General features: G+C 41.1%; 1 protein-coding gene across 3 annotated transcripts in view; it reads right to left on the minus strand.

Moving 5' to 3' along the window:
- CNTNAP5 (contactin associated protein family member 5) overlaps positions 1 to 13,349 on the minus strand; it is a 769,018-nt gene extending 755,669 nt beyond the window's left edge. For all 3 annotated transcript variants that reach the window (XM_033111359.1, XM_033111357.1, XM_033111358.1), the window contains exon 1: positions 13,180 to 13,349. In XM_033111359.1, coding sequence (XP_032967250.1) covers positions 13,180 to 13,261 — 82 coding nt within the window. In that variant the 5' untranslated portion in view covers positions 13,262 to 13,349. The remainder of the gene's footprint in view (positions 1 to 13,179) is intronic.
- Positions 13,350 to 17,211: the final 3,862 nt, after the last annotated feature.

Here is a 17,211-nt window from a genome sequence, read left to right on the forward strand (position 1 = left end):
TTTCATTTGTAACCTTTCATCACTTCTAGTCACATTAATATTAGGGAGCTCTGAGAGGGTCTTACTGACGGAGGCCAAGTTCATTTCTCACAAAAGTTAGGAGACAGAGGCATGTGTTTACTGAGCGAGCATCAACCGGTGTGCCGGCATTCAGGGCTTTGCCCCACACTGCCCCTAATCCAGGCTTGCTGTCTGTGCTTGGTTTAACTTAATGTCTATGCTTTAATTCAATTTGCCAAGTGATTATTTTGCCATTCACTGTATGGCTAACATGAAATCCCTTCTTTTGAGGAGGTTCCAAGGAGATATCTGGGATGGGGGTGGATAATTTGAGGGCCTTCACAAGATGCCTTTTCTTTAAAATAAGTAGAGCTATTGATTATTAAGTAAGGAGATCAAAACGAGGAGACATTTCTTTGACAAGCTACTGCCTTTCCAAATCAGTAAATGCCAAGAAGATTCTCTTGCCCGGAGACTTATATAAAATAGCAACAAGAAAAAACAGAATCCCAAAGGGATAAAAATAGGCACCTGGGCAGAGGCAGTATTTAAAGGGTTAATGACATCAGCAGGTGATTGGCTGATTCAAACAGAGGCAGCTGGCTGGCACCCAGGGGGCCTTACTGATGCCCAGCAGCCCTGGTTGCCATTAAGGGTACCATCCTGCCTTCCTCAAAACCTCCATAAGCCTAATCACTTTTGCGTAAAATTATATACTTAGAGATCCCTGCAGTTAGGGTAAGGCTGCCGTCTTCACAGGGTCCTTCCATGAAGAATCAGACAGAAGAGTAGATCGCGTGATGGGATTCTGCACCTCGTCTCCACATTTTCCCCAAAGCAGCAATCTGTGCAACTCATTTTTCATACTGAAATTCTATGCAAGATTTAATTTTGGAAACCAAAAAGTTCTGCTCTTAAAATAAGTTGAAATATTCAGGCCTTATGCCTTGAAACACTAATTCTTTTTGACAGCTAGAACACAGCATTTATTAATTGCCTCCGTGTGAAATACTTCAGGATGCTCTATGTCCTTTCCTGATAGCAGCCGTTGGTAGAGGAAGAGAAGTAAGACTGGAAGGGTTCTGGGCATCCAACAAATGACTTAGTCTCTCTAATACTAAGTCAAGAAAAAGGCTGAAAAGGAGGGCAGAGAGAGATGCACAGACAGACCTCACAACAAAACCAAGAAATCGCCCAGTCTGAAGGGGCAAATGCAGGGGAGCAGAGAAGAAAGCAGAGAATTCCCTGGCGTGACTGTCCACACAGCGTGCCTGTGATGAAAGTTCACACATGGGCTGACTGCCTCTACCAGGCAGACGCTTTGAGGCCAGCAGGGTAGGTGCCCACGATTGCACCTAGCATGTGTGAAGAATAACAGTATAGGGTATGCACTTGTTAAACCCAATCCCTTCTCTGTTTCCACTGGGTAAAAGGAAATTGTGGGATGGATGTGGGATGCACTCTGCAGCTTGAAGACGGAGAACAGACCTCAATGCCATTCAGTCCTTGCCTTCCTCGAACATGTGCTCTACATACCACAAATAGGGTTTTTCTTAATAGCACCAAATAAAAAACAAAAACAAAACAAAAACCACAGAACATCTATCTCACAAATTCTAGGATGGGTGAAGTATGATATAGTGATGAAAATGCTGGATTAGTGAGGAAGATCTATAGAGAGCATAAAACAGGAACAGAGTCCACTGATCACAGAATCCACGAGGCTATTAGTGACTGATATGCATAGAGCCCGACCACTGAGAGCTGATGGCACAAGTTTTAATGACTAATACAATCAACTTTTACAAATGGTTAGAACTACAGAAGCTGTTCTCCACAGGGACTTCCAGATATGGGTGAAGAACTGCCTGCAAGGTTAGATTAAGGTGACCTTGCACACTGTTGGTGAATCTCTAGGTTTAGCCTGATAAGGTTTTTTCTCCATGGATCAGGGAGAGAGACTGGCTCTGAAAAATTGAACATTTCCTCGGGTTTAAGAATAGCTCAGCCTTGGTTTTGGGTTCAGGGAAACTGCGGGGAGAGTGAAAAAAAAGTAGGGATTCTGGAGTCAGGCAAATATAGATGATAAGCCCATCGTGACCATCTCCTAGCTACTTGATCTTGGGGAAACTACCTAACCATCTAAGCCAGCACATGCTCACTCTAGAATATTTTAAATATTAAATCCCCTGAGTTCTCATGTACTTTTTTTTCTTTATTCTTTTTTTTTTTTTCTGGTGATGAGCACGTCAATGGAAAAGTTTGAAAAGCATTAGCTTCTACCAAAAAAAAAAAAAAAAGCATAAAAAATAAATCATGTAGTATGCGTAAATCTTAACTGAAGCCAGCAGAGTGAGGGAAGAACAACTTTTCCTGGGACTATGGTGAGGAAGAAAATGAGACCTCATCAGGTCCCACCCCTGCAGGAGGTGTAGGGTTGGAAAACCAGTCAAGGAACTGGCACATTACTTAACTTTATCTCTGATCTCCAATGTTCCAACATTCCAATCTGCTGCTTTCGTTTCTTTTGATTGTGTCAAAAGGTTCCTGATTGTTGTACAATGAAAGGCATTAATCTCTCTTTTAATATCCTGGTGAGCTCAGCCTGTTTCCAATCGGAAGGAATCTGCCCTCGTTGACCCCAATCCTGTCACCTGGCAGAGCTCATTCCCTCAGAGGTAAATTTCCTGGCTGTGGCAGCACACTGCCTGGCCTGGTGACTGCAGTGGGTGACACACAGACTGGAGGGAATCTGAGCTGACTTCTTCCCGCCCCTCCAAAAATCTCCATTTCTGTTCACTATAGGCTGTGGGTTTCCTTTCCTTCTGGGAATTGATAAGATCTTCTCACATCCCATTAATGATTAATCATAATCTGCAGCTCACACAACAGTCAGTTGACAGGAAATGGAGCCACTGGTGGTTCCAACAGGAGAGGAGAGACAGGGAAGTTGTTCCTTCATTTAGGAATCCTTGAAGGCATAAATAGGGCAAAAGAGCCACAAAGCCTGTGCCCCTGGGTATATGTGGCCCTCTGCCATGGGTCACGTGAATCAACTTTGCTCATCAATTTTTAATTGGAGATGGTGGTGAAATATTTTTATTGTAACATAAACATGAATATAGTATGCAGGAAAATTCAAATTTGCCTGAATGTTTAAAATATAAAGTTCAAGAAATTACATGCTTCAGAGGCACTTGAAGCTGAGCTCTTGGAATTCCCGTGGTTCTCATGCACTCTTTTTTTCCGGTGAAGTCTGGAAAGCAAGAGCTTCAGCCACCAAACATAAAAACAAGTCATTTAGTAAATGTTAATTGAAAGAGGCAGAATGAAGGAAGGGAGATGGAAAGAAAGACAGAGATGGAGAAGATGAAAGGAGTAGAATGCTGGGGAAGGGAGGGAGGAGGAAAGAGGAAAGGAAAGGAGGGAGCATCAGAAGGAAGGCGCACTGGAACAAAGGAGAAGAAATGCTGAAGATGAGGAAGCAGAGAGTAAGGATTTAGGGAAAGGAAAGAGTACTTTAAATGTAGAATAAAATGTAGGGGCCACAGTGCGTGGCTTAGTTTGAAGGGACATTACTGTCTTTTGTCACTTCTGGAGCTAGGGGGCCAGCAATCCTAATCTGTCTCCTCATCAACTGCGTTTCAGTCAACAAAAGGCTTTTGTGAAGGTACAGGGAAGTGCACTGTGCACAGTATGCATTTCACAAATACTTTTTGAATGAATGCATGAGGCAGGTGAAAGTGGAATAAGCTTTTATAATTCCTCAGTCATTGTACTAGCACCTGATTTTTCACTAACATTAACAAGAAAAAAGGGGGTAGGGAGATGGTACATGAGGGTAAAGGGGATCAAATATATGGTGATGGAAGGAGAACTGACTCTGGGTGGTGAACACACAATGGGATTTATAGATGATGTAATACAGAATTGTACCTGCACATTTAGGTAACTTTACTAAATGTTGTTACCCCAATAAATTTTATTTTAAAAAAAGCAGATAGCTAAAACATCAACAAGACAAGAAAAAAGAATACTTCTACTATTCGTTCACACAAACCTGGCTTCAGTAGTACTCACAGAGGAAATACAGATCTCTCAGCTTTCCAATTTTACCTCCATCTGCCTATGTCTCCTACCAATGGAGGGCTTTAGGGTACTGAAAACACTCCACACATGCTCCTGTCCAGGGTCACTGATTCTATCAAGGTCTGTTCAAGGATACCTCCCCCCAGAATGCTGACGTCTTCTACACAGTCCTGCTCAGTTTTCTGGAGGGGATGTGCTTCTTACGTGTCTAGATGAATCTCTGTTCTCCCCTTTCTTATGAGGGTCCCCTTATGAATTTTGTCAGCAAGCGGGTCCACTGGCAACTGCCCAGAAGCAGTGCTCATACTATTATGACAGAACCCAGGATTCAACTAAAAAAATCCCGATGGTCACGTTTCTCAACAAGGTGGGGACCAATTCTGCCCATAATCTTTTTGATGTAGGAGTTAACATGAGAACAATTTCTATTTTCTATTTGTCTTGGCAATCACTCAGCTCTCTGATTACCCCGCTGAAGGGAGAGTAGGTCCTTCTATCTTTGCTGGAGAAAGGAAATGTAGTTGTCTCTGCCCTAATTAGTATGGTAACTGATTTTGAGAGAGTCCATGTTGAGGTTCACCAGTAATTGTAATAGCAGGTATGCATGATTGTTGAATGCCCACATCATGGGTATTTGATAGTGACTCATATCATACCTGCACTGACTCTACAAGATCCATGTTAGTGTGCACAGGAACTATCCTTCCAGTAGGAATGAAAGCAACCCAGAACTGTGTGATGCACGTGCTTTTCTACACCCTTTACTGCTGCGCTGTTGCCCACCTACCTCGCTTTCAGCCTTGCAATAAGGAGGGTAAGCACAGGCAAAGCAGGAGAATCCTGAGCCCTTCTCCAACTCAGAGTATTTTCTTTCCCTGCCCCAGTTACCCAGTACTCTGAATTCTCTAAACTTTTCTGCAAAAAGTCTGTTTCTCTCAATCAACTGTAGTTCAGTACAGATTTAGATTCCTCTATTTTCTCTCCCAGTGGGGCTCTGTGTTTTAGGGCTTATTTCTATAAATTGAATGACTTTTTCCCACATTTCCAGTTTCAGGGGACTGATGGAGTTAACAGAAGAGTTGTTTGGGGACAAATGGGTGTTATAATCAAGAGGCCTTTCCCCAGTGCCCAGGGGCTGGCAGACCCCTGTCAGGCCTGCCCTCAGAGTAGGCCTAGCAGGGAGCTTTCATGTTTGGTTTTTGTGCCCCCACGGAGTTTACAAGGCAGCACTGGATCCAACAGACTTTTTTCTCCCTTCCCCTTACATCTTATCACAATCATGAGCTCAGGGAACAGCCAATGGTAACACCCAAATTACATGTCCTCCTGAGAGAAGGAGTAGGAAAGAGAGGAAGGGAAAGTAAGAGGGAGGGGGCAGGGATGAGGGAGGGAGAGAACTGAGCACATATATTCAGCTAACAGTGGTCCAGGCTAACACCTACAAGCATCTGTCGGTGAGGCAAATTTCTTTAGATTGCTATTTGCCTTGGACTGTCTTCGGAGGGATATTTCTGCTTCCAAAGGTGGGTAGTTAAAAATAATACACATCATGAGTGATGTTTTGGCATTTCTCTTCACTTTTTTTTCTATCTTCAACATTACTGTTGTCATGCTTTAAAACTCAATCAATTCAGCTGATCCAGTGAGCAGATGGCATTAATCAACCCCCAAGAATATGCACAAAAGCAATTAGAAATGTAGAGACATGGAATTTATGTCAGCAAATCAAATGCCAATGATGGCAAATCAATGGGGCACACCCAGTTCCCCTTGTCTCTGTTCCCACTGAGCAAACACGGACAGTAGTAATGATCCCCGGTTCACTCCCTGCCAGAGGGAGAATGAGAACAGGGAGGTGGAGGTTTAATTACACGTCCTTTAATGACTAGTTCTCACTCTGCTGACAAAAACCAGCATAATTTACAGACTAGAAGATGCATCAGGATGATGGATACAGACAGCATATGCTACATGGTGTCATGCAAATATGAAATATACTGCATTGAGAATATGGTCATTTGGTATTCCCAGAGAAGAACTTCATTTCAGAGAATAGAGCACCTTTTCTAGCATCTATAGCTCTCATTTGTCAAAAACAATGGAAGCAGCTGTAGAATACATTTTAACCACAAATCTGTGCCTTCTGTGAGTTTACTAGCTCATATATGTCTATGTTTTGAATTAACTTGGCCATTATTTTCTTTCTGAATCTCTGCAACCTTTGGAGATTATGAAACTTCCTTCTTTGGGCCCTTATTAATGATCATCTGAGTTACTGTAATAATCTCTTATCTGGTTTTCTTACTACTAGTCTTGGCTCATTCTAGTTTATTCTTCACACAGACGTTTTTTTAAATGCCCGTTCTTCAGCTCCCAATTCCAATCCAACCACCTGAACTGCTCTTTCACTTAATAGCCCCACATGCTAACTTAGCATCTCCCAAACAATAATAAGGAACACTAGTTAGTTTAAAAATTAAACACAAAACAAATAAATTTTAAAATATTATGTATATCTAATTACATGTACAACATCCTTCCATGACTCGTTGCTTTGACAGTAAAAATAAAAGACCCCATGCTTACCCATTTCTCCAGTTTCTTCTTCTATTCCTATGCCTTTGAGCCACTCCTATTGGTAGTCACTACAAGACACCTTACTCTCATACCTTCACACAGAAAACCTATACTAATCTCCTTGTATTTCTCCCTGCCAGTGAAGTCTGAGTTTGTCTTGGCTTACTTTTCATTTCCCTCTGAGAGCCTGCCTGGATGTCCCAGCCACCTTACATTACACGTTGCGCTTATCTTTGTCATAGCATTTATCACTTTGACATGATTAAAATTTCATTTTTCTGGCTGCCCACGTTCAAAGGTCCTTGAGGTCACAGACTATATCTTCTTATTCATTTTTATTTCTCCAGAATATAAATATATATATATATATATATATATATATATATATATATATATATGTGTATATATATATATATATATATATGAGTTTTAGAAAGATAACCTTTAGTTGGGACTCATGCCTTCAATAAGGTTTTCAAATGCGTAACACACACAAACCATTAACACTTAAATCTTCTCCCAACCGCGCAGCTTTAAAAGATGACATTGGAGACTCAGAATAATGCTGTCAGAGAAATGTTACAGGTTTGCAATAAAATAAGATCTTTCCACTGATTTACTACTGAAACCCCATTAAACAGAACCCAATTTTTTCCTTTTTATATCGAACCCTGGGCTATGAATAAGTTTTAAAGCAATATATTTGTAAATTTTCAGACTATATAGGAAACACTCATTAAAATCGCAAAAGCAAGCAACTTAGCTAAAACTTTGTATTGAGAGCAGAAGGATGAAGAGGTCTTCTCAGCGAGACACCAATGGCCATTTGACACACAGGTAGGATCATGTCAGCCGTGAGCTCATGGACATGTGTAGGTGTTATGAGTGCAGAGGCCCACTGTTCAGCTCCCAATTCCAGTCCAACCACCTGAACTGCTCTTTCACTTAGCCCCACAGGCAACCTTAGCATCTCCCCAAAAATAATAAGTAACACTTGTTAGTTTAAAAAGTAAACACAAAACATACATTTTAAAAGATTCGAGCAATAAAACCATAGAAGGATTTTAATTTAGAAAAAAAAATGTTTACTTGGAGACCGTTCATTTATTATCTCATCCATTCATTTGTCCAGTGTTTCAGTCATTGAATATAGACAGTCAAATAAAATATGATAATCATGGAAGATGCCATTTAATTGGGGAGACAAGGATCATAAGAAGTGTTTTTGAAATACAGTAGTAATATGTAAGGATACTTGACCCAACCTGGGGAAAGTGCGTTTGTGTGTGCGTGTGTGCGTGTGTGTGTGTGTGTGTGTATGTGTGTAGAGTTGGAAGAAAGTGAAGGAAGATAAAAAATGGGAACGGGTATTCTAGACCAGGCAGACAATATATGCAAATAAATGATGCAAGGAGATGTGAGACAACCTGGTTTGTTCGTGGAGTATGAAGATGCTCCCAAACATTAGAAATTGGAGGATATGGGAGGAGTGGTCAACATGAAACAGGGTATTAGGCAGAGCCAGATGGGGACAAGCCCTGTGTTGGGAAAAGGAGCACACGCCTGCTTTTCAATTAATATGTTTAGTCTGACATTTATGAACTTACAAGACATGATACTAATGGAGGTACCTTTCACGGTACTGTTATGTGCTTGTGTGAGTGCAATCACACATCTGCATCAGGGTTATAATCTTTCCCTATCAAGTTTTTATGGAAACTTGTAAAAGAAAAACAAAGCATCTGGAGCACATCTAGACACGAAGCCTCTTATCTTTGACCACTGTGATGTTTGGCATCTTGCACCCGATTTAGATTTCGAATGTTTAGTGTTTTGTAAGGTTCAACTTGGGAGTTGGCCCTGGTGGAACCTGCGACTTCCATGTCCTTTGCCAAGGATGGAGACCAAGCACTGAGATCCCAAGGCAGCTTGCCACAGATGCTCACACAGACCCCAACTAAGTGCATGGGAATTCAGATCTTGCAAAGAGTATGCTTTTTGGAGATTGATCCAGATCCCGATCCTGATTTTTTTTTTATTGTTTAGCTTTATGATCCTGGGAAAATCATTAACTTTATTCGTCTGTAAAGAGGACTTAATAAAGTCTACCTTGTTGTGTTGCCTGGTCAAATTATGTGGACACAGCAGGAATGAAAACCCTATTAAGTTGTTATTCGAAGTATAATTGTTTAATAACTTTGAGTACAATCACCCCAGAAGTATGTAAATGGAATGACCAGCAGGCAACATCGGCAGTTAAAGACAATACATTCGGACTAGATAGGACCTTAATAAGCATTTGATCCAACTCCTTCCTTTCATACACCCAGAACATTAGGACAAGTCAATAATAACCTTTTCACGGACACCAGACAGACAGTGTCAGAGTTTTGATGAATGAAGACATCTCCCCTTATGAATTAAAAATGCCACTATTGGCTCCGAAACGAGTACACTGAGGCATCAAAATAAAGCCCTACTGAGTGAATGACTATTGGATTCTGGACTTTCAGGTAACTAGCCCCTCTCACCTTCCTGTATGACAAAGATGATTAGCTTGCATATAAAAACAATATTTCAGCTGACATAAGTTAAAGGGCTTTGGATCACCAACTAAACGTTTTAGGAACATTTCAAACTATATCACATACTTGGGAAGAGGAGCAGAGGAAAAAGAAAACTTGCAACTTAGAGGACAGTCATTCATTAGATTGAGAATAAGGATGGGCGGGGCGGGGAGTCAGCTTATTCTTTCTGAAACAAATTTTTCCATAATTCTGTACCCTTGTGTGGAAATTTTTAGTCTAGTTTTTCATTTGTACCTTCCAGTTGTGGAAATAGAAATCTGGTTTTGCGATGAGGTCTATGTGAAGAGAAAGGGAAGAGAGCTCATATGGACCATCAAAAATAAGCTCAAACATGGGAAAATCTTTAGGTCTCTTCCAAACGAGTATCATATACCTCCTTCACTTCTGCTGATTGCAAATGCCACAAAAAGTATACCACAAACACTTTCCAGCTGAAAGAAATCAGGCTGATCATTGCTTGTTTATAATATTACCTATTGATTGGGCTTGTGCATAAGCTTCAGATAACTCAAGCTATAGTGCATCTCTTTATTTGAAGATCTCTATAAATATGATTGGCATCCTCTTATATTTTAGATGAAGTTCTGCCTATGATGAAAGGGCTAAAATAAATAGTTTTTGATTTATCTCTCAAGGCTATTATCTTTGTGAACCTAATATGTAGCAGCAAACAGGTAAGATGCTTGGAGATCATTAAAAGTGACTTATTGGTCAAAATTAAGGCTCTTTATACTCACCTAACATCTGATTAGTGTTAAAAATGAAGTGAATCGTGACCCTAGAAGTGTCCCATGCATCCTTCTTATCTTCTGAACACAAGGACTCCCATTATAACTCTCTTTCAATATACCTAATGTTTGAAGAAACTCCTCAGTAAAATATTAAGCAGCTGTTCTGTTTAGGAATAGGTACGTATCCTAGATGCTGTCTTTTACCTAAGCATGTGAGCACAAGCAGTTTGTATAACCCGATGGGTATTTGACATCTTAGCTGTGGCATAACTAGGGCTAGAACTCTGTAACATTTCATACCCCTGGCTTCACTTTCACTAACTATCAACTCAGATCGTTTATTCCTGTGTCAAAGGAGTTGGATATTATATGTAAAAGCATTTTTCATTTAACATTGGCCCATCATATCTACATTTGAAATTCCCTCAGGGTAAATCCGAAGATATGTTGTAGCTATTTAATATCCTGAAAATCTGGAATGGGGGAATTTTCAGGGTTTTTATTACTCGTAGGTAATTATGTTCTCTGCACAGTTTCATAATATCTATACCGTAGTGGTCTTCTAACCTTACTTTATTTTAATTTTGTCTAATTAGAAATATATCAAATCTATAATTGGCTAAGCATTCATTTTTCCCCTGCAGATAAATGCTCAAGTTTTGGTCAGATTATGAGAAAATTAAACACACACACACACACACACACACACACACCCTACACACAATAGCAACAGTAAATTATTATTAGAAAAATGAAAACAAAAGTTGTTTTTACTGGAACAAAGTTCACAGATACTATGGAGCATCTTGGATAACTAATGCATTTTCAAGACTACTGTCACAATGACAAAATGTTACTTCAAAATATAGAATGAATAAACTTGAGAAAACAACTTCTCCAAATACCTTATAAACATGTACAATTTGACTATTCTTCAACATATGCATATAAATGTAAATGGGCTGTAGGTAGATCTTAAATAAAAGCCCTGTATTTAATGGATGAAGTGTGTGGACAATAGAGGTCTGGAAGAATTGTGGAATGTTCTTTTTCTTTCCTTAGAGGTTCTGCATCACAGGTTTTGAAGACTACAAAGATGTACTGAGTTCAGAAGTAATTTCCTGCTGCTATTCTATTTTTCATTGAATTAATACATTTGCTCAGAATAATAACAACATTTGTCATTATTTTTTAAGAACATTGACCCAAAAAAATTTAGCAAGCAGGGTGCATTCAGTTGAAATGTTGATTGGAAATAGGGAAATTAAACTGTCAGTGATGAAATATTAAAGCCCATTATCACAAAGCTTCATTTTAAATTTCGGAATTAGTTTTATTGCTGCATCAGTAATGATAAGCATGAGTCTTAAATCCATGCCATGTAGGTTTTATAAGCATTATTATAACACAACCATAATTCAATTAATTTACAGAAAATGCCATTCTACAATTTACATTTCTCTTTGCTCTTAAGAAAATGTACTGCATAAGGAAGCCCCAACCAAATTCCTATAGAGCAGGCTCTATCTATTTCACCTTTATTCCTCACTCCACCTTTTTGTATCTTCAAAATGTTCACTATTCTCAGATAGGTAAATGTGCCAAAGGAAAAGGGTGATTTCACTGCCACACCTTTGCACACTGGGACAATACTGACCTCTAGTGTTCTAGGAGGTAGAAAGACTAGTTCAGCACCATGCCTTACTTCCTCTTACTATACCATTTAGATGTTTTTCTAAAGCACCATGGGAACAATTTCACTTAAAAGAAAAAGGAGGAAAAGAAAAATCAGATTCTACCCTGTCCCTACCTGTCCTCGGAAATAATTTCTGAACGAAGGCCCTTAGGATCCTCCCTTTTAGAGAGGCTGACCTCTTCAGCACTCCTTTAGAAACACAAAGTTTAATAAAACCTTTAGAAGGCATTACCACTAACTATAGATTCTGGATCTCTAAAACTTCCAATCACAGCTAGAAACACTGCTTTGCTTTGGACTATTTTCAGTAAATAACATTTATCCAATTCCCTTCCCTTGAGGTATAACTCTGGGTTGGAGATCTTCCTCAAGGCCCTCTTGGAGGGTGGGTAGTGAATGAGAGGGACTGATAGTAATGAGTACTCTTACTACCTTTCTCTAACAGTGATGGTTCAGATGACAAAAAAATAGTATTAGCATGTTCCAATAGGGTGAAACATTTCTGAGGTTCCAGCGCGGTTAGCAGAAAGGGGTGCAAGCCCAGAAACTCAAGAAACCCTGATAAACCATCTTTGGAAAACACAGATGGCTTAATTGCATTCTTTCTCATTTAGGAGTTTCCAGAGCTGGAAAACTTCCCTTACTCTGCCTAGGGAGGCAGCTGAGCAATTGAGCTTAAACCTCTGATGGTTCTAGAGATTTATTCAAGTTTGACCAACTGAGTTCTTTAAATACACAGTGCAGGTGTTGGATCCCCAGGTGTCCACCCTCCCTATCCATTAAATTAAATGCTCTGCACTTGCAGACGTTGGTGCTTCGACAACTGTGTACACTTAGTTAATACTCCTTAGATGTTCTTTGGCACAAAGATTTTGGGGATAGTGTGTGTCAAAGCTCTTCCTCCTGTAACAGGCACATCCATTGATCTTACGGTTTGAATACGTTGGGCCATGACTCTTAGGCCAAAACTCCCAATCCTGCTAAACCAATGACCATTGGTTGCAAGATACCCCAAACGGAGCCTTCTCCCTAGTGAGAGTCATGTATTGAAGGCACTAGGCATGGTGCAAACCCAAGGCAGCCGCATTCAGAGATGAGCTGCGGTCACCCAGTGCGTTGGCTGGGAGAATCTCAGTCCCTGGAAGCTCAGCCCCAGGCGGCATTTACAATCTGAACCAGGGGCCTTCTCGGGAAATGCCCTGGCTGAGATCACACTGGCACGGCACAAGGGACTAAGGGGAGGCTAAGGGAAAAGACCCCTCCCTTTTCCCCTGAACTTTGCGAATGGGGAGAGGGCAGAAAATCCAGCGGGGATGGATCATCCGAGCTCTGCTAACTTTTGGGATGGTTAGAGTGATGGAACGACACCAATCAGCATTTTTGAAACCTTTTCCTCTGCTCAGAGCAGGCACAATTGAACACGCTTGGACAGTTAGGTATCTTCCCCAACGCTAGCATTTCCCACCTCACCTACCCACCCTCAGTTCCTGGTACTCACAATTTGTCGCTGTTAATCCTAAATGCCACAAGCCGGAGAACAGCAAAGTGAAAACGCTGATCAGCAGTGGTACAGAATCCATTTCCCCCGAGTAAGCGGTCTCTCCCAATCGAATCCCAAATTCGCAGGCGCCCGCCGCGGCTTCTTCTCTCTCTCTCGCCCTCTCTGTCTCTCTTCTGCACCGCTAACCCCTTCCCACCCACCCCCTTGGAGAGGCACTCGCGGCTTCACTCCATCCCGTGCCCAGATGCACTACCGAACCCGTAGCGGGTCTTCTCCGGAACTGAGGCTGGAACTACAGTCCCCACGACCGCCGCTTGCTGTGCTCGCCTGCCTCGCCCGCCTCGCCCTCCTCGCCCGCCTCTTTCTCCTCTCCCCCCTCCTTAAAGATGCAAATCCAAACCCGACTGCAACCACAGGCGCCCACTCGATGGATGCTGGAGCTGGAATCCACACCCGCTCGGCGCGCAGCTCCTTATACGCGCGCCGGCTGCGCGGCGCCGCCCCCGACCCGGCCCGCCCTGCGCTCCCCTATCGGAGCGGCCGCGGCCGGTCTGCGCCCAGCGCCGCGCGGCTCCTCTCCCGCCGCCTGGCGCTGCGGTGCGCTTCAGCTACCGGGGAGGGGAAGGAGGGAAGGGAAACGGGATCTGTCTGTCTTGCTCCCCTCCCCCAATTTGGGGGATGAGTAAAGGTACTGAAATTTAAGCAAGGGTTTTGAAGAACGCTGCTGAAAGGATTCTAAAATGAGTTGGAAGACAAAACGCATTCGCAAGAAGTAATATCCCGTGCAAAGCTTCGCAAAGAGCCAAGGAGATGCATTTTTCTTTTTTTGAGGGAAGGCTTTACTAATGTGATTTTATTTCCCAGTGCTCCCCCCCCCACCCCCGGTATGGAAGGCTGATGGGTAGTGAACATACTGGGATTTCTGATTTAGCGGTTTTATATTGTGTCTGCTCCCCTGCTTCTGACCCGGTACTCTGTCCCCCTCGCCCATCCATTCAGAGAAGAGCAAGTCCACTCTCCTCCTTGCTAAAGGCACATATTTTGGGTAGGTACAGACTGCAAGCTGCGCGGTGCTTTAGGTTCTGGAGCTCAAGTGGTTCCCGGGCGCCGGACAGACAGGGAGGGACAGATTGGGAGTGGTAAAGACGTGAGACAGGGTGGGGGTTCCTAGTTGGCTTGTGAGATTCATTCTATATCTGAGGGCCCAGCTGGAGGGCTTGAAGTTAAAAGGGAGGAAAAGAGTAGTTTTGGGTTCTTCCTAGAGGGTCCCTAGATGTTCTGTCTTCTGCTTCCAAGTTCCATCTGGTGACTCTCCCGCTTTACCATAAATCAACTTATTTTTGTCTTTATTGGAAGCTGTCAGAAAGCTGTCAGATGTTAACATAATGAGGGCCACAATGATTTCTCCTGTGTGAAGCTTACAATCAAGTTGGGATGAAATCACTTCAGAGGAAGTGGGTGTCTCCCTCCCCCACCCCCCAGTAGCAAATAGGCAGGCTTATTTTACAAGGTACATTCCTGACAACCCTTGGTCTTCAGAGTTTCACAGCTACAGCAGCTTAAGCTGGGTTTCAAGCAGCTTCTGCATGAAGGTGAACCTGAGGTGAACCTGTTTTGGGTGAGAGCTGAACTTGCATCATTGGAACACTAAAAGATAGCAGGATAACAACTGGATTAGTGACATCATCAGTTTATTAGAGAAAAGAATTCCGAGGGTCCTCTCACTTGTTAAGTAAAGGCCCTCTTGTGTCTAAGCTGCTAACTGAAAATAATTGTTCTTGTTACTAGATTCTTGAGCAAAAGAAGACTTCTCCAGCACAGGCTTTAGTTGTGAGAGAAAGGCCATTACAGGGGATGGTGAATCACAAGATATCAAAGTTGAAGTGATCCAAGAAGCTGTCCTGTTGGTAGGAGCCTGAGTGAGGAGAGGCCTGGGATTCAAAGTCCAGCTGCTTGGGCTTCCTTCTGCTGAGGGCCCCAAGGGCCCTAACCTTGGCCTTTGAGGACCCCAGGTTTAAAAATACCTATGTGGCTAGTTTAATCACACTAGAGAGACTAGAAAACAATATGAACCATCATCCAGCTTTATATGTTCATTAACACTTAAAAAGAAATAAAATATTGCAAATATAATTTAAGTCCCTTTTGTATTCTTTTTTTCTCAGTTTAAGAACAGTATTTATGAATTCCCTTTTGCATTCTTGCCTGATCCCCCACCATACCTAGAACACCTATTTTTCATTCCTATGCATCATGTTTTTATACTTTTACCACACATATTTACATTCTTAAACAATATATAGTATTGATCTGATTGTCTTTAACCACTGTATAAATGACATCATACTGTTTCATTTTGTATCTTGCAATTTGCTCAACATTATATTTTTGGAATTTATGCATTTGGATATATGTAGTCCAAATTCTTTCATTTTAACTGCTGTATTATATTTTCATTGTATGGATACACTACAATTTATCATTAATTCTTTTGTTTATTCACCTACAGATTATTTCCATTTTTTTTTTCTCAAGATAAACTATATAATCTTGTACCTATCTCTTAGGTTTTCTCAAGTAGGTACTTGGGAGTAAAATTTTTTTGATCATAGAAAACGCTTATCTTTAGCGTTAGTAGGTATTGCTAGTTTCTCTACAAAATGGTGTTAGCAATTCATACCCCCTTTTGCCCATAGTCCTGTGTAAGATTTCCCCTAGCTCTGCACCCTCACCAACTCTTTAAGACCTCTCTGATTACAAATGGCAAAATTATACCCAGAGAACACAGGGATTAGTCACTGAGGTTAATGTTCAACTATATCATCCCACTTTCTACACATCTCAAAAAAATGTTTAGTTAAATAAACTGTTTCAAAAATTATGGAAGATGGCTTCATTTTCTGACAGAATGACTTAAAATGAATCCATGTCAGTAAAATGTGATTGGAGTGTATATTAAAAGGTAACTATGGAAATTTGTTCCATGAAGCCCCCAAACTGTACGTGATCTTCAAGTTATTAGTAAATACTGGAACTCTGCATTTATAGATGTCCATATGCAGATTTAATGTCTAGTATATAAATTGCACCTAATTTAAACTCCTATTTACAGCTGAAGCTTTTTTCGCTCTCTCTCTCAAACACACCTGTTCTCTGAGCAACTTTGAGCCTTAAACAGCAGACATTTGTCTAAGATTTGTTACCGTTTCAGTAAGAATACTGCAGCTCTGAACATGGCAAGCGGCAAACAGCTGTTCCTCTTACACAGTAGAGTAAAAATTTCATCTTTTGGGGGCATTTTGCCAGCAAATTTTTATTAACTGTAGAATATTAATACTATTAAATCTGTTTTCAGCCAGATTGATATTTACCTATTGAATTCTTTTGTAAGCCTTTAAGTGTGTTAAATACTCATTTTTTAACAGTGGAATAGAAGCTGAATAATTTCCCTTCCCTTTCTTACCCCATGTTCTTTGATATAGAAGAAAAACCCATACATGCAGACTACCTTGTTTTGAAGAGGGTAAAAAATCCTGCATAGATAAAGCGCATTGATGTCTAATAGGGAATGGCGAATTCTCAAGTCCCTGTTGTTTTCCCTTGAGTACTCCCACGTGTTTCCCCTTAAAAGACTAGAGTAAAAGAATCATTCATCAACTGCAATGTTAGCCATCAAATAGTCAACAAGTGGTTTGCCTCATTGATTTTGTAATTCTCCTGTGAGGCACAGAGAAGTTAAGTTTGGTCATCTCCATTTTATAGATGGGGTCCTGAAAGGAGACAAATTGACATGTTAAATATCATGCAGAATTAGTGGCCTCAATCCATACTGCACTTGAAAATGGAAACCTCCTATTCTATTCCCTTTATGTTTCGAAAGCTAATAGGTGAGAATCACTATGACATATGAGTACCTGGTATGTATGGAAGAAGGGTCTGCATTGTCTACAGTACGCCGCTCTGTTTTGAGTATTAGTACTTTTGGATTTTTTTCAACTTCACATATTATAATTTGTCGTAAAGACTGTA

The sequence above is a fragment of the Rhinolophus ferrumequinum genome, chromosome 8 (assembly GCF_004115265.2).
Source record: "Rhinolophus ferrumequinum isolate MPI-CBG mRhiFer1 chromosome 8, mRhiFer1_v1.p, whole genome shotgun sequence".
NCBI classification, from domain to species: domain Eukaryota; kingdom Metazoa; phylum Chordata; class Mammalia; order Chiroptera; family Rhinolophidae; genus Rhinolophus; species Rhinolophus ferrumequinum.